Genomic DNA, 22,350 nt, shown 5'->3' with positions numbered 1-22,350 from the left:
GATCAGGACTGCACCCTTAGTTGCTCAGTTCAATTTTACATTGTGTTCTACTTGTTTTAGTGTAGTGTTGTTTTTTTCTGGGTTTATTGGCTATAGACAGAACTAATACAATGAGCAACAATGAGAGATCATGAACCCCAAACACAATGTAAACAAGTACCCACCAAAAGAACTTTTTTGTTTTCAGTGTACAAAGTGTGTCAACACTTCTGGCAGGAATAGTTCTTAACAGTCCACACAAATTGCACTGCACGAAATTCCGCCTCTGTCCTGTGGTGGGCTAGCATCCAATCTGCCTTATCAAACAGGGATCTAGAAAGCAGCTGACTAAGAACCAAAATAATGGTGTGTGACAACCCAGTGCTTTCGCGGTCCAGCCAATTGTTTGTTTTTTTGCTTCTGCTTTGTCATCAACAGCATGGCTTTTCTAATCTCTTCCACAAAGGCAACAATAAACTATGGAAGGCCCCAGGCTCGTAGCATGCGCGGCCACAGCTAGGGGGAGGTTTTGGGGGCTATTTCGCCACCAACCAGTGCTGTGCAGCGTTTAGTATAGCATGAGACAGCCAAGGGTGAGCACCCAAGTTTTCACACAATAAAGGTGCTGAAGGGGACAAGCACTCCTGGGATACCACCAACCCACGGGAGGGAAGCGTACTGTACCACCATGTACAAGACCAGCTACCTGCACGAGGTGCGCAAGGAAAAGTATGAGCGTTCAGATGTCTTCGATGAGGAACCTGTGGACTCTGAATCCTCTGCAGGCATCTCAGCCATCCAGGGCTGGGAGAGCCTTCAGGAGCTCAACAGCCGCTTTGCCCGGTACATCAACAGGGCACGAGTCCTGGAGCAGCGAAACGCCGTGTTCCGCAAGCAACTGGAGACACTGCAGCGGATGGAAGAGGCCAGCGGCCTAGAGGAGGCCTTCACAGAGCAGACTGAAGTCAACAGGCAGCGCATCCGGGAGCTGTCCTCTGACCATGCCAAGCTGCAGCGAGAGCTGAAGGATGCTTGCCGCATGATGGATGAATACACCAGCAAGTAAGAGAGCGGTGAATTGGTCTTATCTTCTTTAGAGATGGAGTGATTGGAAATGTATAGAAATGTTCTCATAATTAATGGGGTGTGATAAAGAATCTTAAACAAGTGAAGGTGCTGGTTCCACAAAAAACAAAAAGCAGATAATTGATACAACTAGGCAAATCAGCAGGGAAACTGGACATTAATAGATAATCAATGTCAGAATGGATGCAAAGTCAAATTTATCAGTTCACTGTCTTAAAATCAGGTAATCATACTGAATCTTGCTGAAAAATCATTTTATTCTGAATAGGGGTCATCATAAAACAAGATAGTGAATAAACATCAACTTTAAATTGTGGTAAATTAAAGGTTTAGTTCACCCAAATCACTGATAAAAAATGCAAAAAAATAAACATTTTCTCACTCACCACTATCCATGGCCCCACTAAATTTAATGGAGAAAGAGATGAGTCTTGTCTCACTGTGAACACACATCACAAACAGGCAATAAGACTTATTTAACACACAGGTTATGTAAGGTAAGTACATAATACTGCAGCTTATTATGATAAAGTAACGTATCTCCTCTTGCTTTATATTAACACATAATCAAGAATGTTTTATGTTCCAGATATAGAAATGAATGTGATTATCAAGAACAGCTACGGGGCACACTGGAACAATTAAACAAGGTACTGTATGGATTAAATTTTGAACATGGAAAATTGTGTGCATGTGAAACAAGAGACTGCTCAAAATGATGTTGATGAAATGATGGTACTAAATCAAATGAGATTTTACTATATTGGTTTTGTTATATTTTAGACATTAATTGAAGAAATACAGAGATTTAATTAGCAATTTAATTGTGAAAAGGGGTTTATGATCGCTGAAATAAAAAACCGAACAGAACAGAATTCATTAGGATTAAACCGAAGAGTTTTGTACGACTGCAGTATATCTTATTCAGTGTTCTTTGACTCTTGATAAACTCAATACACGTCACACTGAACCTTCCCCAGTTTTTCCCCCTTGGGTCCCCATTTTGTTGCTTGTTCTTCTCTTTTCCTGCAGGAGGCTGACAGTTCTCTGCTGAGAAACCTGGAGTACCAGATCCAATCACAGTTCCTGCAGGATGACATCAACTCCACCAGAGATAGACACAAGAAGGTCAGTGGCACTAATGGTAAATGATCAAAATTAGCGAAACCAAAAATGGAAACTGAATTACTGTGCAACTCTATAGTCTCAAAAACAACTTCTAAAATACAATACATATTTTTGATAGGAACCCATTACCGTAAGATCTCAATGAGCTCTCACTGCTAGTTCAAAAGAATTGTTTGATTGCATCAACAAAACTAACCACCTGTATATGTCTCCCTACATTTTTTAAGATGTCTTTTAATAAAATCTCCTTCAAACAGACAGTAGTCTTTGTTCAATGCATCCAAGGAGAATTACTTCCTTAAGAGTTATTAGACATGTGGTTATGGATTGTCGTGTGCCTTTCCTTAGGATTTAATCTACTTTTATGGCACGTATTTTGTATTTTCTGTTTATTGTTTGTGTTACAGTATATGTGTTTTAATAAATATTATAATATAATATAAAAGCCCACAGAGAAACCCTGCATCCTAGAAATTATGCTTATATATCACTAATTGTTTTGGTAAACACATTTTGAGGAAAAAAATGGGGTTTTGTTCAGTGGCATAACACCGGACACTGGACACTGGCCTTCGCCTCCTGAGTTCCACTAGGTTACAAAAAGCACTTTGGTTTAGGTTTAAATTAAGTTTTAGTAAAGCAAACATGTATTATCTCATGATTCAAGTCACTTTTGACTTTTGAAATAGACCAACCAGACCACAGACTAGACCAACCAGACTTTCCCTATGCTTTGAGTGCCTAAAAAACGTAGGTTTAACTATGAGCGGATACTGTATTGCAATAGTGGATATTGTGTAGCCTGGAAACCACATAAATCTGCCAGCTCATGTTTCATTTACTCTGACAGATAGACTACGTCTGGCCCCCCTCCAGTTTAGAGAGATTTCCAGCCGACCAGGCCCTGGGCGGACCAATCACAAGTATTAATCTAATATGGGGCGGGTTTGAGACGATGATTGACAGATTAACTTCACCGTCTTGTAGGTGCGTCCTTCTAGTGCAACGCACCAGGCTCACAAAAACTCAGATCAAACTGCCAAACTAGGCAGAGTTTTATCAACTATGTATCCAGATTCCGCTACAGTATTGCTCAAATGTTTACAGGAACACATTTAAGTGTACTGTTTAGCTGTAATTTAAGAACAATTGTGACCAAACTGCACCTGCACCAAGCACCACCCCAACTAGGTCTATCCAATTGCATCCGGAAGCATTTAGGTCTGCGCTGTTGATATCAAAAATGAAATTATAAAATAACCTGAGAGGTTACTCATTTGCAAATCAGTAGCAATACCAGGCTAAATAATGTGGGAAAACAAATTAAATTGGTTGTGAGTCAATGTTCACAAAGAAAATTTTGCCACTTGCTAGATACCTTTATCAAAAAGGTTTTCCTATTATATTGATAAGAAACGCAATTCAGGTGACACTACAGTTCTCTCAAAGTGTATTTTTGCAAATCATTAGTATATACATAACATTTCTGGGAGATAGAGCTGCACAGAGAGACAGTATTGGAAATTATTTTTTGCTGTAAATGCTATAAGTATGTGTTATTAGTCTATTCTGTGAAAAGTCTGCTATGCTTATATACAATATGCAATATGGACCTTTGTAAAGCTAGCATACTACTGGAAATCAATTGTCAGTGGCCAAGGGGAGAGTGTTGTGGGCTTTGTAAGTGTATATAAATCAATATGTTTTGAAGTTAGAGCAAAGATACATACTAAAGTGACAGTGAACAATTGCATTGATGCTCATGTTATAGCTGTCCTTATCGATGGCTTTCAGAGACTGGGCCCGTAAAAGCCAATTACTGAGAAATAGCTTTAATAATTCCTTCAAAACAGTTTATATCTCTGACACATTGCTCAAAGGGCGACCAAATTTAGAAAGTATGCCTGTATTGTTCTTTTTGACAGTATCTTTGATCTCAGGGTGGTACATTTTGTATGGATAACTCACAGTCAGCCGATAAACCTAATCCACAGTATGTGAGTCAGTGTGTGTTTTTCTTTTTGTTGCTTTTGAATACTTTGGCATTGACATAATGGCAGTAAAGCACAGAGGAAAGACAAAAACTGAAATATTACCCACTGTGCAGTAGAAATGGCTTGAAGGTGCAACACAGCAACCACAAAAATACTGAGACAAAAGAAAACTGTTACATAATGCATCAGACGTACTTTGCATAGACGTTCTTGCCTGAGCAATTTCTACCTTCTTTTATTTTCACCCAATACTGCTGTTGGTGATGAATTAATCTGTGACTCTGCAATATTGAGATAGCATATCAAAGGGCACTGCTGTTACTATAGTATGTGGGAAAGAATAGTGAGCCGTCTCATGAATATTGGGCTTGTGGTCCTGAGATATGAAGTAACCCTCTGGAAAGAGGAAATATATATCTTCTTTATTACTGAGTCGAAGTTCACACTTTTTGAAAAGAAACTCCCTTTGCTGTAAAAAAAAAAGAAAAATGCAAGCACTATTTATAAATATATTTCAGCTAAATGAAAGCCTTTTATCGGATACTAATTATCCCACCCAAGTGCAAAGTGAATAAGCAAGAGGTTTGTGAGCAGAGCAGATAAAGTGGTTCAACTTTGCGAAATGGTATAGCTTAGGATGTTTTTCCTTTTGCTGAGTTGTATATTTTATATTTTACTTTTATATTATCTTTCTCTAGAACCTTGCAGAGATCCAGACCTATGTAAACATTTTACAGCAAATCAACCAGACACTTCCCCTTGCTCCCAATGTGTCAGCAGGCATCTTTGAGGTGAGGTCATTAATGTTGTCACTGTGTGTGCTGCAGTCCCTGGGGGGGAGAGGATGGTGTTTGCATGTGTGTCAGCTCTGGCTACACGTGTGGGGTTGATGAGGTTACTGGCTTCTCAGTCCAGTTGGTCGCCTGTGCCTGCATTTGTCTGTTTTTTACTGTGTATACGTGAGTGTGTGCATGTGCAAAAAGCACAGACAGTTAAACAGTCCACCTGACAAATGGACAGGCCAGCGCTTTGACGCTTTGATTGTGTCAGGACACATAAGGAAGCAAATGCCAGGAAGAACGACTGTGCATGCTAATATTTTTAAGGGAACTATGCCACAGTGACTGGCATTTGTGTAGCAGATTGAAGTTTTGTTTTATTTATACAAATATTTCTCAGAGGCAGAGCTGCTCTGGCTGCAGAAATTAATTGGTTGAGTTAAATCTCAGTGGGCGGAGATGAAAACATAACAGAAACATGACAATGAGTATGGAAATCATCTTAATCCTAATAGTTCTGCCTTGTTAGTCACCAGATAACAACACATTTAAACACACAGGAGAGATTTTGTTAGGCAATGCCCTCCAATATCGTAATTATAACACCTCATAATGGTATTATTTTGGATAAATTGCTGTTAACTGTAAAGTTTCAAAGAAGCTGTTCTGGCAACACCCAACTCAGCCACTTTATGTAGTTTTTTTCTTTATTTTGTCACTTATTTATACAGAGATTTTGGCATATTGGCCCATTTCAACTCATTCTCATGAGCGGGTTAGTATGACATCAACAGGCTGCCCATTTTGATAGAATGTTACAAACTAATTATTTATAATTGTTATAATTGTTAATCAAATACATGGAGTAAGGTTAGTTTAATCATTTATTTCCCAACATGGCAGGCTTAGACTTTGGAGACACACTGTGCTTGTCTGCATGTTCTCATTGATTTTTGCTCAATGTGTAAAGGAACAGGAGAAGCTTCTGGCTCAAAGGAAAGTGCCAGGGTTGCAAAGTCAGCTGGAGGAATATAAGAGCGCCCTCTGTCAGCTGCAGGGCCAGAAACAACGTCTGCAGGCTGAGGTGGGTCACACACTCACCATGACAACAGGAGGTTCCACTTCTTTTTTTTCTTTTTTTTTTACCTTTACCACCAATTAACCAGAAAAAAACTGAATATATTTAAATTTGAGCAGCTGGAACCAGTGGATTTATGACATTTTTGCTTTACAAATTACTTAAACAATTAAGCGATTATTAAAATTGCCAAGTAATGTTCTGTCAATCGACTAACAGAGAATCAACTAATCATTACAGCTCTAAACTTTTGAGGATAACCCATAGGCTGTGGTGTGTCTTATTATCAAAAAACTGTTAAGAAGATAACTATTAGGGATTTATGAAAACACGTGCTAATAAATGCTTCATAAATACCAATAGATGTCAGCCATAGCCATCTTATCACTGTACTTATCAGTGTAGTTATAGGTTAAGTGAAGGCAGTGTTTCTTATAAGAAATGAAAAACACAGGACTGGTTTAGTGCAATAAAATGAAATATCACACAATCAAATGTAGTGCCTGCATTGATCTTCAACTTGAGTGTTTCTTTGCTTGGCTGCTTTGTTCCTACAGGTTTTGACTAACGACATACTGTACCTCTTTTATCTGCACAAATTATGCTCTTCACTCTGCTTATATTATGCATCATATATCTCTTTGGACCCTATAGAAGCCTTCAATGATCACATTGTAAGCCTCTATAGGGTGGTCACATCAATACATTTTTGTTTTATTTGTCTGAAAACACTGGTTTCCTTTGCACAATGTTGTATGAAATACTGCAGAATTAACCCCTGTGTTGGACACAAATTACATTTTATTTGTTCATCATTTTTCTTGACTTCTCACTTTTCATCAGCAACACATACTAAACTAGTGTTACTATTAATTACGTTACAATTCAAGGGGCTTTGTAAGGTTTTTAAATCATAATTTCTTAATTAATCCTTGCCTCTGTCTCTTCTTTCAGACTGCCGTGTTGGAGCAAAGCATTAAAAACACACAGGAGAGTTATGACAATGAGATCCAGATGTACAACGAGCAAATCGAATCACTGCGGAAGGAGATTGAAGAAGCTGAGAGGTCCCTTGAGAAGTTCACCAGTGAATGTCGCCACCTAGCCATGTACCAGACATCACTTGAGAATGAGCTGGAGAGGTACAAGAGGATAATCGAGAACGAAGATAACAGGTAGACTGCCTCCACCTTGCTGAAACACACAGAAACACACTTACAAAGGCATGCAAGGCCTGACTGAAGACATTAAAGGGTCACTTCAGTCGGGTTAGAAAAATAAATAGCATTTGGAGGAATGGAGCTCTTTACTGAATGCTGAAATTATTCAATGTCTAAATGTAAATGTAAAGGCAATACATAATGCTTTTACATGGCCAAATAATGACCAGGTACATGGGTTTAAATGGACGCAGGGCTATAGACAGAACTTTATAATGTTTGACAACGCAACCCAAGTGCAAATGTTTGACTAGCCACCAAAAACATTTATTTCAAGTACATTTATGTAAATGTCAATGAAATGTATGTAAATCTCCCTACATGAAGGTCTAAATGCTGTTCTATGACCTTCTCCACACATCCAAAAGGTACAAGAGGATCATTTTGTACCTCTTGACAAGCACTTTATTTATGAAAAAACAGTATCGTTTAAAGCTATAGACTCTAAAGAATATCAAGAGTTGAAAAAAAACCCCATGGGTAAGTTGAGTATAATTGTAGAATGTAAACGACTCGGTTTGTTTATTCACATGATGTTGTAACTGGTGTAAAGTACAGAATCAGCCAGCAGATGGCACTGAGTGACAACATTATGTTTTCCTCTACTGCACTAACACAACAACAAGCAGAGTGTTTTTTTAGTGTCAGATTAGCTATATTGGTGTTATTTAAAGTTACCTGTTGTTTTCTTTTTTTGAATTTAAATTACAGTTTTCCTTACTAGATTCCCCTGCATCGTAAAACTGTTGAGTGCATGGCTGTTGCATGGCTGACATTTCACTGCTTTCTTTCCCCTGCAGGTTGAATTCAGCGATAATTGGCACTCCCATTACCCTGTTCACTACTAATTACCGCTACACTCACACACCCACTGCATCAAGCAGGGGGAGAGGTAAGGGCAACATGAGCACATCCCAGCTGGTTTACATTGAGAATCACAATGCACACACAATCAGCTGCCATTGGGAGATACAACTATACATTCTCTTAGAGATTCAGTTGTACAAAGCGATGTCTTTATTATCTTTAGCATCCTAGAACATATGGGTGTGTTGGTGCATACACAATTTTGGTCTTTTCTTAGTTCACCAATTCCAGCAAATTGACTTATGCCCTCATTTGTGTCCAGATATCACCCAGGCTATCCAAGATATCACCAGCATCAAGCCCCGCCAGAAAATCCTGGCCAAGAAGGTCCTGAAGAAGAAAGAACTGACACCGAAAGATGTGATGGACAGTGGCCAGGAGGAAAGAAATGGGGGAGCAGCTGGAGTGGTTCCAGATGAAGAAACGAAGGGGATCCCACCTGTGGAAGTGCAGGAAAAGAGGGCGAAGAGAAAAGAGCAGAGGCCTGTTCTCACTGGAGTGTCTCCACAGGATGTCCCAGATGGAGCTCAGATCAGCAAGGCCTTTGACACTCTTTGTAACATCGTCAGAGACAGAATGAGGAAGTACAAGAAGCCTGAGCCAATCGCTGACTTCTACACCAAGGGTCGTTATGTCCTTGTCACTGGCGACGGCAGCTACCCGGATCCATGCTTCTACACCTCAACACCATCAGCCGGCCACATCTTCGTCACTATCAGAGATGATATGATGCCTCCCTATGAGCCTTACGCACCCGCCATACCCTCTCCCCCATCTCCTCCGCCCATAGTAGACCCCAGGCCTATTGATCCCACTCTGCCCTCTAATGGAGGAGGAGGAAAGGACAATAATAAGGGTGGAAAAGGTAAGGACAATGGAGGGAAAGGTAAGCATAAGGACGGAGAGCCTCACCCTCACTCAAAAAATCAGAGTCCAGTCCCTCCCCCCTTTGACTCCAAAGACCCTACCCCAGCTGATGATCATCACAAGAAAAGCCAGGATGACAACAGGCAGAGTGGGCCCACTCCAAAGCCTACGCCACGTGGTGCCAGCACCAGCTCCAGCTCCAGTTCCAGCGCCAACACCAGCACGAGCACCAGCTCTGGCAGCTATACCCCAGACGCAATGAGTTACGAGAAGTTGGAGGTGGTGGAGTCTGTGGAGAAGTTCTCTGATGGCCGCAGAGTTAAAGGTTATGAGGAGACTTCCATGGTGGTCGAGACCATGATCGAGAAGTCTAGCAAGAAAAAACATTGAAACCACGTCTCCTGACATGAAGGGTCAGTCAACTCCACCAGGGTCCTACATGGTTCAGGTCCTCTGACAAGAAGACAATACTGATAAACACCACTGTTCCTCAAACTGCTGTAATAAGACCAATATTTTTTGTCTCTGAGGAAAAACCAACCATGCTTCAAAGACCAACTACACATTCCTGCTCTGATATTAAATACTCTTCCATTTGCTTGCAGTCTCTGGTCTTGCATCCAGAATATGTTTTGCTGGTTCCATAAGTACTGCTGTTGTTGTTCGACTTAACACCCATGATCATGCTATGAGTCCTTTACTGTCTGAAAACTTGGGACAATAAAAATTAAGCTCCACACCACCAATAAAAATGTTATAAGAAAAGAAATAAAAAACTGGGAAAACTGAAAAGTTGCGCCACCCCTCTGAACTCTGTCTTAGTAATCCAACTCTCCCCTTTGAGCTCATTTGTTCAATTGGATACCACTGCCTGCCCTCAGCACAATTTTGCTGTGTATTAATTTGCTTTGATATATTGAATAATAAAAATGATTCAAACATCAGTTGATTTCTTGTTCTGCTTTTAGATACTTTGTATACCCCTGTTCTTAGACTATTTGCACCAAGCACTGCACACAAATACTTGATAGGTCATAAAACCATTTGTGCATGTGTGGACACAGACATGTTATGTTATAGTATAATAATGAATCCTCGGCTTTTAAAAATGCCCCTATACTTTGGTGTACATAACACTTTACAGATGGTGGTCACAGAAACCTACATGCCCTCCCTTAACGGTTAAGTCATATTTTAAGTGCTGCGGCATCCACAGGAAAGTCATTCATTTTTTATGTGACTTTGAGTAGTTCACGATGTCCTCAGCATTTAGTATGACCCAATCCGTCTCCAGAAAGGATAGAATAGTAATGAAGATGGAATGAGCAAAAGGCGTCAAAGATGATTTGGGAGAAAAATGAGAAATATTTGACCTGAATAAGCTAAGCTGCTTAAAACAAAATATGTTTAGATGTCCAAAGAGAATTGAAATGGTTAATGAAAAGATGAAAATAGCAGGGGTGGTTACTCTCTTTACTGTTACTAAGTAGTTATGTGTACTCACACAGTATTTTTAAGTACTTTTAAGTAAGTTTAACTAATTTCCAAAATGAACACCAAAGTTACATGAAAAAGTCATGATAAAAAAAGACCCAAATCAGCAGAAGCTGCTGGTGTGTCTGAGGCCGCAGGATTGCAGAAGTGACATTCTGCACTCTGCACTCAGCTGACAATCTGGAAATGATGCATGTTGAATGTGTTCTTTCACTGGCAGGAAAAAAAATTATGGAACAGGTCGCATCCAGGCTTGCACTTAGCGAACAGAACAAGAATGTGTAACATTGCAATAAAATTAAGTATTATGCTATGTCATAATGGGTTATGGTTATTGTTAACATTATTGTACCTCAGCATAGTTAAAAAGGTTGGATATACCTTAATGAATCACTGTTTTAATGCACCACCCACCATGGACGAAGCTTCCCGGTCTGAAAAGTGAAGCCAATGCGGAAGTGCCTTAAACCTGCATTCTATCTAATTTCCAGCACGGGGCGACTCCACTGGTTGCAAAAAGAAGTCAGTTTATATTGAAGTCTGTGGGAAAATGACCCTACTTTTCACTTGATTTATTACCCCAATGGACATTTTCATAATGAGTTTATGGCCTCAAAAGTTACTTTCAAGTCTTCTTCAATACAGCATGATGTTCATTTTGTAAATGATGTTCCCATTTATTTCAAAATTGATGATAAAGCAGGGGATGCTTTAGGGTGTGGCTACACGCCAACCTGTCAATCATGACTGAGGCTTGGCAATGCTTTTCCATGGCCCTGTGTAAAACACGAGGCTTCAAAACGGCAGTTCACAAACCAGTGGGTGATGTCATGGATGCTACGTCCACTATTTTAAAGTCTATGGTGAGCACGCTTCTATAAGTTAGCCAAATCAAACACACCTGTGATATTGCATCACCAACAGGTGCCTTCTGGGTCCAACTAACAAACATGCTAAATGCTCATGGTGGATCCTCCATGGTGGATTCTGCTTTCACTGAGGAACTTTAACATCCAGCGGGGTGTGTGAGGCCTTTCTGCTCTCTGTGATAATAATCCCTGATGTGACTGCAGAGCATCTTTCAGCTCTAAGTAAGAATGAACTTGCAGAGAAGTTGAATCTAGAGCAAATGGACTTTGAGTGACAATGATGTTTAGACAGGTGAGTACAACAACGCAGTCATTAACATTACTCACTGTGCAGATAAGGGCATCAGCAACCACTGCATTATCTTGCAACGTAGCATTGTGTGTGTGCTACGCAGTGTGTATAAACTGCAGGCTCTTCTTTGCTTAGATATGTGTGATTGTGGCCTGCATATGCTGTGGGGTTTATATTGTTATGTGTTGTTTGCCTTAGTGATGTTATATTCTTCTTCGTTCTATAAGAAGGATCATTCTATTTAATACGTGTGGCTTAAAATTACTTGCTCTCACCACAGTGTCCATATCTGTTTTTATTTGTTGTCCGTCATTTTTGTTTAATTGTCTGAGCTTTGTCCTCATTTCTGGTTAATTCTAGTAAGGCTATGCAGATAATCAGTTTGAGGCACAGGCTCCAAAGGGCCGTCTATAGAAATAGAACTTCTATGGTTGCTTATTTACACATCCACCCACATCAAAGCAACATAAGCATTCATTTGGATGAGGAATGTAGGTTGAATATAAAAAATGCTACACTTTCTTTAGCAGCTATTTGCTAATTTTGTATATTGGATTTTTGGAGCGTTTTTGCTGAAAACAACTGCCTGCTGGCTCTGGAAATTATGCCGATGTGAGTGAATCAAACCAGTAAAGTTGTGGGCCGTAAAACCAAAGCAATGAGCTGGAAGCTACTAAAACACCCCAAAGAGGTGAGGGGAACTGCAGAATTGGGTGATAATTCTCTGTGGGTTTATCACTACAAGCGAAACGGTTCACATTACATGTAATTATGTGATCCATCTTTGATTAAAGAGAATTATTGATCATAGCCGCTTTAAACAAATAAGATCATGGTTGGGATTATTAGTAGAATCACATGCCTGTGATATTTCAACAAAGTTTCTGAAATTTCTCTTAAAACATGTTGCCTTCTGTTTCACAGAGAATACTTTTTGTCATAAAGTAATCCTTTTCCTTCTCTGCTATTATGAAATCCAGCCAGACGGCAGCAGACATTATTTAAATGCAGTGAGACTGAGTCTCCTCACAGATTTATAATCCATACAGTAGTGAAAAATGTTATGACAGTGATTTATTGATGCTTCGTGTAACACCTTTGTGTCTATAAAGGGCAGAGTACCTTGGCATACGTAGCTCAGGTTTCACTTTTCAGGGGTCATTTTCCCTTTATTAGAAAGCACAGGACAGAATGAAATAATCATGGGAAAAGATTTAAACTAGGTACGGTATGGTAATGTAGCACCCACTTGTGCTTCACTTTTTAGACTATATTTTTCAGACGAAAAAGGTTTACTCCACATTCTCTGTCTATCAAATTCTTTGTTTTACCCTATCAAAGTTTGGCCATTGAAATGACAGAGAATGCTACTTTTACTCAGTATGTCCGGTCCGGTAGTGTGTTGCAAATCACTCAAGTGCTTTAATAAACAGCTGAATAGATTTATTATAGCATACGTCAAAGATTATGAAATAGGAACTAAGGACCACAGGCTGCAAAATGAATCACACATTTCTTTCCTTGTTTATATAAACAGTGCATGTCACATAAAAATATGAACAGAAAGAAGTGTCACTGTTTGCAAGATATTAAACTTTAAGTAGAATGACACAGAAAATCATTTACAGTCACAAACTGTACAACAGTTGGCAGAAGAGAGGAGCAGACCAGTTAAAGCAAGAGCATGAAAGAGTGCATTATATTTGGTTTATGTACAATTCTGAGTGTAAAAAGTCATATAGTTTGCTTTCTCTATGTCGAACATATTAATAATGTTTACACTGTTTTTTTTTTTTATCATGATTGGATTACAAGAAACATTCATTTAAGGTTGGGTGCTAATTGAAACACTTAATAACAAAAAGCAGAGTGAAGAGGGCAAGATAGGTAGACAGAAGGGAGGATGACAAGAGAGTGAGAAGAACTGAAGAGATTTAGAGAAGGATAGAGTGGGATTTCAGAGAGGGAGAAAGATAAGAGAAAGTGAAAGATTTGGCAACATGCAGATGGGAATTTAGTGGTTTTTACTCAGCAAACTCTTAAGACTTCTCTCTACAGCCTCATCCAGCTCCTCCTCCAGCTCCTCCTTTTTGGACATAGCAAGTTTGGACTGATAATCACGTACTATCTGGTCTATATAAGGGGCACTTTGTGTTCCATGCAGCATGAGGGTCCACTCCTTCAGGGCTCCACGCTGTGGCTCCTCGCCCTGAAAGCCCACCTCCAGGACCCAGGTCCCGCGGGGGTCCTCGCCCCAGGTGTGGGTGGTCATGAAGGGCCATTTGTCAAAGCCCACCTTGGAGTCATCATCACGGGGCCTTCTGCTCAGCAGGATTGACTTTGTACCCATGGGCGAGGTCATGTTGATGTTAAGGTCGCCGCGGCGGCTGGCATTGACAGTGACCACCGCCTGAACGTGCTCCAGGTAGCGGACAAAGTTGTCCTTACCCTGACAGGCTTCAGCGGTGATGGCCAGCACCAGTTTGTTGCCAGACTGGATTTTACTGGGGAAGGAAAAATAGGTTGAGGAAGTTAATACTTTGTGACAGAGAGATAGAAAAAAGTCAAATATCAGTGTTAAAAATGAGCAAAGGTCAAGTAAAAAGAAATAAGAACATGAGCAGAATATCACCATGATTAGATGGCTTTGCAGCTCTGTAGCTCAGACTGAGAGAGCAGGTGAAAGAATTAACTTTATCTACTTACACCCCCATCCTGCTCGCCTTGGAATGACATGGTAAATCAAGTACTTGACCTAGTTTTCCTATAGAACCATCCGACGATGATGGAGAATCAAGCCTCTTTTTAAACCTGCTTGCAGAGATGACTGTCATGTCTGCTTACATAATTTATCTTAGTGGGGGGAATAAAATACTCTACTATTTGGTCTGCAATACACGACCACCTTTTATACTTGGTGACACACGTTTGTCACATAATGTTTTAGCTGCTTCCAGTTAAAGTGATTTTTAATGATTGCTGTCCAAAAGTCTTAAACTCTAGTTTCATTCAAAATGTATATTATATATTTAAATTAGGGCTGTCAGCATTAACGCATTAATCGCGATTTAATCGTATTAATCGCATGCCACCATTTATTAATTTATTTTCACTTCACTCGGCTTTGCGTCGTGCCTAACAGGCTACTATTTTGCCGTATTTCCTCGTAACACATCCTGCTGCTGCAGGAATAGCAACGCGGAATTCGGTGCCTCATTCTGGTGCCACTGATATGTCTGCACTTCTCTCTGATGCTCTGAAACAGACATTACAGGCAACAGAAACATCGCTGCATGTGACGCTAGTTAACGCTATACTCGACAGCAGCTAACGTTAGCCTACCGCTAGCTACTAGCTGGATTAAACACGGTTACAATGCTGACAGCTAACGCTAAACTGCGTAAAGTGTGACTGTATTTCACTGTAGAGGATTTAACACCGGGATGTAACAATCTGCAGCTGCCGTTGTCGGAAAAACACAGATGGTGCGTTCAATGAAACTGGTAATTTACAGCCTCATGGTGCATTCAAAGTTGTTGTTAAATGCCGTTTTCCCATCTGCTGGTTGTTTTTGTCATTCAACAGCTATTTACTAGTGAAAAGTTATTGTTATAGTGATTACATTATTATTAAACATTTAATTTTGACGATATGGACTTAGCAATAAACAAGCCATTCTTTAATGTCACCAACTGTTTAGTACCCTTCTTTTTTTAACTTTCTTAAAAAGTATCGGTTCAGGCACCGTTAAGGCACCAGTACCGTTTTAAAAGTACCGCTCTAGCACCGGTATCCAAACCAAACAATACCCAACCCTAATATTGACTCTAGATTCAAATGTGTGACTATATCAAATATATAATAAACAAATACAAATCTTAAAATCAAGTTCATAAAGTCACTTTCTTTGCATTGATTTGATTCCCAATCAAGATACACTGGTAAGAATTGCTTTCCATTGTTAATATGTACTTAAAACAGTTCTGAACTGCAAAATAATAGAATTTTAATAATGTGATAAAACATGCAATTCAACGATTAATCGCGATTAAGAAAATGTAATCGTTTGACAGCCCTAATTTAAATCTATATATTTATATTTTCTTATTTAATCACTATACGTTTTGTGCATCAATAGCCAATCAACTGATGAATATTTGTATGATTAATTTATCTAAAGATGTAATAAATATTTTCAATAATTGATCAAATAGTCAAACTATAAAATATCAGTTCAAAATAGTGCTGTCAAACGATTAAAATATTTAATCACGATTAATCACATTAATGTCATAGTTAACTCACAATTAATCTCAATTAATCGCACATTTTTATCTATTCTAAATGTCCCTAGATTTCTTTTTGCCCAATTATTTTTTCTCATTTTAAGGCTCTTATCAACATGGAAAAGTGGATCGGCTTGCTTTGTGCTTTTGTCACCTGGCTTTGACGAGGGGGCGGAGAATTCACATCAGCTGTGTGCTTGGCCATCAAGTGGTATTTCAGACTGGACGTGCTGCGATGATAGCTCAGTTCACAGTGACAAAACACACAGATCACTTTGGTCTTGTCAATGGAACCATTTGGCAACTTTTTAAAAGTAAACTTTCCACTCAGAATCTTATTGGCATCCATTTCGGCATCTCGCGCTCGCCATCCACTCAAAACGTAACGTTAGCCTACTACTCTTTGGCCGGCTCGCAAGCCCAAACAAGTGTGTGCGGCGTGTCTGTTGTTTTGTTTCCGGTGTAGCTAGATCCGGTGTGGTGTAAAAAAAGAGTGAAAAAAAAGTTCAAAAAGAACATTAATCTTGCAATAAAGAAATTGACACCGTTAAAATGGGTTTGCGTTAACGCCGTTAATAGCGCGTTTAACTGACAGCAGTTCAAAACAAATATGAAACAGAGAAAAACTGAAAATTGTGACACGTGAGTAGCTGGAAACTGCAAATGTTTGACAGCTCTGTTTCATATATTGTCAATTAAAATTTAACCATATTTTACCATAAGTAAAAGTTTTAACAATGTCCAATATTACCTCATTGCCTATTAGGTGTATTTATACATTTGTACTGTAGAATAGTGTTTATAATATAGCCAACTGTGAATCTGAGGCCCTATATTTGTAGCATGTCACGTACTGGACCACTTCTGAATTGTAGCTCCTTTTCTGTGCATGCAGAGATCCTTTTTCTTTTTGTATGTGCTCAGAGCAGAGTGTAAAAGCAGGCAGGTTTTGGTATTGTTGTTGCTTTGTGGTAATGAGGACATACACTGCTGTTCCCATCTTGTTGGGTGATGGAAAGAAAGAGCACAGCAGGACAGGGGTGGTGGCCCAAGGCTATGAGAAGACTTAATAACATTATTAGAGGCCGGGGCCGCATCGCAGGCGGTGGGAAATGGGGGTGGAGGGAAGGCAACAGGGACAAGACACAGAAACTGAGTGAGAGAGATGTGTGGAGTTTCACTTTGAAAAATGATTAACAGAACACCATGCTGAGCACAGAGAGGTGAGTGCAGCAGTGAGCTGCTAAGGGCTGATAAGGCAAATTACTATTCCCAGAAAAACAGAACAATTCACAGTGGGGTGTTTCACAATAAGTTACACCCTACAATGCATGATGAGAAAATTTGAAATAACCAAATATTAAACAGATGTTCTAACTATATGACTATATAGGTGGTTTTTTTTGTAAAAAGAAAGTATAAAAAGAGCTATTTTACAAACTTGCAATTTACCACAACTTTCATTTTTTTCTCCATCTTCAATATCATTAAAAAAGTCATTTTTAAATTACTATTATTAGTTTATTAGATTGTATGACTGTGCGTATAACCGATTCTGGGCGTAAACATGTTCAGATCTCACTTTTGACCCCAAAACAATTTTGTGCGCAGCAGGTGCACCGTCCCCATCAGATAATGTGCGAGAGTAATTACAGCAGTCGGCCTTAAAGCAGGGAGAGGGATGCCTCTAATGGGCAGGACCAGTGTAGATTAAAAACAACCTCACCCCACAGTGTGGCACTGTGTACAGCTCCACTGATAATGAGATGTTCTCCTCCAGCTAAGTAAGCCGTAGCCAGCCAAAGCAGCTATCAGATAAATGCTGAGCAGTTTGCAAGCATGGCTATGTTTGTGTTTATTGCTTTTCTCTGGTGATACACTATCATCAGAGGTGGCCATGTTGTAATTATATCTCTACCACAATAGAGGCAGCAGAAGCTGTGTGCTGCTGTGGAAACTGTTGAAAAAGGGAGGCAGTATTTCTCCCTACCCTATACTGCCTTTACAAACATTATTATTTCAGATACTTAAGGTTTGTCCATGAGCAAAGAGCTGATGCCACTTTCTGCTTCAGGGATGCAATAAAACCATATGAAACTTATGGGATGCTCCCTTTCTATCTGGCACTGCACTCAAGGGAGACACACACACACCCAGGCACATTTTCACACAATGTTGTCGTGACTTCATCGTCTGTAGAGCACTGATTAGAGACTAAAATAAGGAATTGGAGGTGTTGATGGAGGCAAAAAATACACAGACGTACCATATTGGGTCTGCTTTTTTATCTTCACCCACACATTGACATTTTCACAATGCATGTGAAAGCTCAGTGTTCGGTCACACACATCTACACACATGAACACCTCCACCTGGAATCCCTTCCTTGCTGTCAGTCAGTCTAATTGACAGTGTTTCCAGGGCATGCCATGCTGGGACATTTGTGGTGCTCTAATTAGAGTGAATAAGAGGGCTAGCCACGGGAAACCACCAGGCATCACACGCGGGAGCTCAAAGCCCAGGATGTGATAAATGGATGGATAGCAGAACCCTTGTGCAGCAAGCAGAGGGGGACAAGGGAAAGAGAGGAATAGGAGGTGACAGTGGAAATAAAAGAATGACAGGGCACAGAAGAGAAAGTGAAAGCTAGGCTGTGGATGGAGGAATGAGGGAAGGAAGATGAGTGACACAAGGGGAGATAATACTTAATGTGAGTGGAAGAAAGAAAGAAAGATGGGGGCAGAGCCTGAGGATCTCCAAAGCAGAGGCCAGATGGAACGTTATCAAAACACCACTCTACCTAGAGGCCTGACAGCAGGAGCAAACATTAAAGCACGTGATAAATATCAAATGTTTAAAATCTAGTAATTGTAAATTATAAATGAATCCAATATCCAAAAAATACAAACATCCAATATACAGTGACAACTATAGTATAAAGCTAAATGCTAACCTACGGTTTAACATTTGGCTAAAATGTTATACTACTGTAACAGTATTGAAGAGGGGTTTCACAGTCAGAGAATGTACTCAGTAATGTCCATCAAACAGCAATAGCTACCTAAAGTTTGGTAACATTAGCTAAGAGTAACCACCATAGGCTACAGGTCACACAAGACCACGTGTGTTGTATTGCTCTAAGTAAATTTTGTGTATTAGAAAAGTTGCATTGTCTTTATTTAAGGTAAGACCTTTGCACATACATCATTATGCAGTGAAGGTGAAACATCCAAGTGAAATCCAAACAATCTTTGAGGGGGATTTTATATTCATTATTATCAAACTGAAACAAGACGACACTAGATGTCTTTTCAACATCTTTTCAACAATTTTGTTAGGGATGCTTACCATAATCTACTATACAGAAATCCAATTCAGATTAATTAACCGTCAGGACATAAGTCTATGTCCTTATAAATCAACAGGACCATCAGACAGACTGAGCAGCTAATCTAAATATTACAGGGTTATGAAGTGGACACTCCCATCACAGATGTTTTATTGAATTAAGCCTTATTGGGATTACTCAGTAATTAGATGAGTCTAGATGTCTCTTGTGCTCAGCAGTGTTTTCCTTGGATCTTGGTGAGCACAGTTTCCTTGGAACATGTAGTGTGCACATGTAGCATGAGGCATGCATAGCATAAAAGAGACTAAAATTAGTAATGTGACTCACTGGGCCTCCTGAATGGATCCGGCTACACAGTGAAAACGCTCAGGCACAGTTTTCCATTCCTTGGCCATTTTCACCATGCCCCCAGCATCCAGAACACCGTAACCAAATAGGTGGTTGAACTCGAGACCCACGCCATTCCTTCTCCACTGGTGGACCTCGTCATGGAGCTGGTTCCTCTTGGAGGTCAGGACTGACAGGTGCTGCATGTCTCTCCATGTCAGGTTAGGGCTGAGGTGGACAAACAGTCATCAGCGTGAATAGGACAGAGGCAGGGAGATAAAGGAAGACCAGAGTGATGGAGGAGACATAATATTGCAAGTTAAAAGTAGGCATTCTAGCAACAACAAAAAAATAATGTTGAGTTTCAAATATTAAAACATTTCTGATTCATGGTTTTGCATTAATGAGTTTTCAATTATCTAAACATCATAGTGTCTGTTCTGTGAGGCAGATGGTTGCCTTTGTCTGTTTCTCCCTTTATTGTCTCGGCTGTGTGTCACAGCTTTGTTCTGGCTGACTCCTGCCGTTGGTTCAAGTGTGTTTGGGCAGTAAAAAGGCCGTGCAGTTGTGCCAACAGCCTCGTGGATTATTTGCTGCCGGACAGGGTGAGCATCCGCTCCTACCAACAGCATCATCATTATTGTGTGTACAGAGCAAACAGTGTTCTTTACTCAACTCCACTAACTGGTGTCAGTTAATGGCAGCAGAATCTTGTCAGCCTTTAGTGTGAGAAATGAAGCGTCTGAGAGAAGGAAAAGGCTCTCCTCTGGGATTTAAGAAGCAGTAATTCTCCAGGTTTTAGATTTGTCATATTCGTTTAATTATGTGTGGGCGGGTTTACTTAAGTGGCATATATTTTTAATTATTTTCTAATCCACAAGGAACAATCTGCTCTGAAAGGATTATAAAATAAAACTCGTACCACAGTGTTAATATGACATAATTAACATTTTCCTGTAAACATCAATAATAGAAGCTTTAGTATCACCATTAGCCTCAATCATGTGCTGCAGTGTTTTTTATCATCCCAGGCTCTCTGCTACATGCATATAGGAAATAATAACTAAAACATAGAGGTGAGCCACTCTTTATAGTATATAAACTGTGTTTTTCTAGACTTGTCCTGAGATATAAAGAGCACTGATCCAAATATCATTTGTGTCCTTGGCACAGGCCCACAGAGTCTGAACTTTGTGGGCGGCACAATAAGTACTGTTTTGCTTTTCATCTGGCTCACGGCTGTGATAAATAAGCAGCTCTGTGAAAAGTGGAGAAATGATTTGTGCATTTAAGGAGTTCAGACACATAGAGGGAAAATTAGAATAAAGGATCTGAGAATGGAGATTGACAGAAGAAGTCAAAGACATCAATGCGACATAAAAGCTCAAGGTTGTACAGCTCATGACTAAATAGCATAAAAACAGTGTTCTTTCAAATGACATATTATCCAAATCGAAAGAGCTGAAAGCTTGTTATTGTGAAATTATACCTTCTGACCAGCAGACTTAAAGGTCCCATGGCATGAAAATTTCACTTTATGAGTTTTTTTAACATTAATATGACTTCCCCCAGCCTGCCTATGGTCCCCCAGTGGCTAGAAATGGCGATAGGTGTAAACCGAGCCCTGGGTCTGCCTTTGAGAAAATGAAAGCTCAGATGGGCCAGTCTATATAAAAGCATCCAAAGAGCAGCATGTCATGGGACCTTTAACAATGTGTACAGACAGTCCATCTAAATCATTAATCACATATATTGTAGGTGTGTGAAAGGTGAAGTAGAGTACATACTTTGCCTCAATCGCCAGAGCAAAGACACCAGCTGCCTCTGGAGCTGCTGCTGATGTTCCGGAGTGACGCAGCGTGCAGTTCCCATACAGGTCTGTGGTGGCCTGAAATAAGCAAATCACAGGATCGTTCAGTCACTAAAGACTCTTTTCCTTCCCGCCCCAAAGATTTACACTACCCTTTATTCAACAAAAAAGAAAAAATATAAATGTTTGTACAGTCTAAGGACATTTGCATAATCAATAAAGTCCTTTGCTTTATATATACTGTATGTTACAGAACAAAGACAGAAAAGGATAAATAAGAGTTCAGAGTGTACATTGGCTGAGCTGTTATATACACACATCAGCAGACAAGTTGTGTTTATATTTACTGAATAAGCATTTAATTATTTAATTTGGTGCTTAATTAGAAATGATAACAGATTGACTGAAATTAGAGGGGAAACCCTAGGGGAAATCCGTGGCTCTGTCAACAGCCAAAGGTGATTTGCATAATCACAAACACAAACACTTTGTGTGTAACAAAGGCAGCAGCCTTTGTACACTGGGAAATTATTTTTAGACACATGCATGGTATAGAGTGTCGCTCTATATTCCTTCCTATACTCCTTTTCCTAAAACTAGCCGTCAAAGTAGGGAAATTCTTATCAATTAAAGGAAGCATCACCTGTCATGCTTCAGCTGTCTCTCTTTTCAAAGATGGCATACTCTCTGTGTCTCTCTGATTCTAGTGACTCATCCATTAATTCTTTCAACGATCACCCACAGGTGACACAATTCTCTACGTAAATGTTCAAACAGCAATGATCCAGTTACAGTTATAGCCCATTTGTGTGGATGCTAAGGTCAGTCACTGGATTCCCTTTGGTGTCTCACTTGTTTGCTTTGTTACTTTTCTTTCCACTTATAGAGAAAAAGAAAAACAATTGCGCTAAGGTACCTTGGTAGA

At 39.7% G+C, this 22,350-nt stretch overlaps 2 protein-coding genes across 2 annotated transcripts in view; one reads left to right on the top strand and one right to left on the bottom strand.

Annotated features, from left to right (window-relative positions):
- The first annotated feature begins 462 nt into the window (after positions 1-462).
- On the top strand, positions 463-9,936 carry bfsp1 (beaded filament structural protein 1). Its single transcript, XM_078273674.1, has 8 exons — positions 463-1,041; positions 1,655-1,715; positions 2,098-2,193; positions 4,886-4,978; positions 5,937-6,050; positions 6,999-7,219; positions 8,065-8,156; positions 8,394-9,936. The coding sequence occupies exons 1-8, from the start codon at positions 668-670 to the stop codon at positions 9,386-9,388; spliced, it is 2,046 nt and encodes a 681-aa protein (XP_078129800.1). The 5' UTR covers positions 463-667; the 3' UTR covers positions 9,389-9,936.
- A 3,109-nt stretch (positions 9,937-13,045) lies between these two features.
- The window catches only part of pcsk2 (proprotein convertase subtilisin/kexin type 2), a 30,710-nt gene continuing 21,405 nt past the window's right edge, over positions 13,046-22,350 (bottom strand). The window contains exons 11-13 of the mRNA XM_078273673.1: positions 21,403-21,503; positions 19,616-19,843; positions 13,046-14,157 (exon numbers count right to left, since the gene is read on the bottom strand). Of these exons, the coding sequence (XP_078129799.1) occupies positions 13,668-14,157; positions 19,616-19,843; positions 21,403-21,503 (819 nt within the window). The 3' untranslated portion in view covers positions 13,046-13,667. The remainder of the gene's footprint in view (positions 14,158-19,615; positions 19,844-21,402; positions 21,504-22,350) is intronic.

This window comes from Sander vitreus, chromosome 17 (assembly GCF_031162955.1).
Source record: "Sander vitreus isolate 19-12246 chromosome 17, sanVit1, whole genome shotgun sequence".
Taxonomy (NCBI): domain Eukaryota; kingdom Metazoa; phylum Chordata; class Actinopteri; order Perciformes; family Percidae; genus Sander; species Sander vitreus.
Note: the sequence above shows the minus strand (reverse complement) of the source record. Positions and strands in the feature narration are given on the sequence as shown.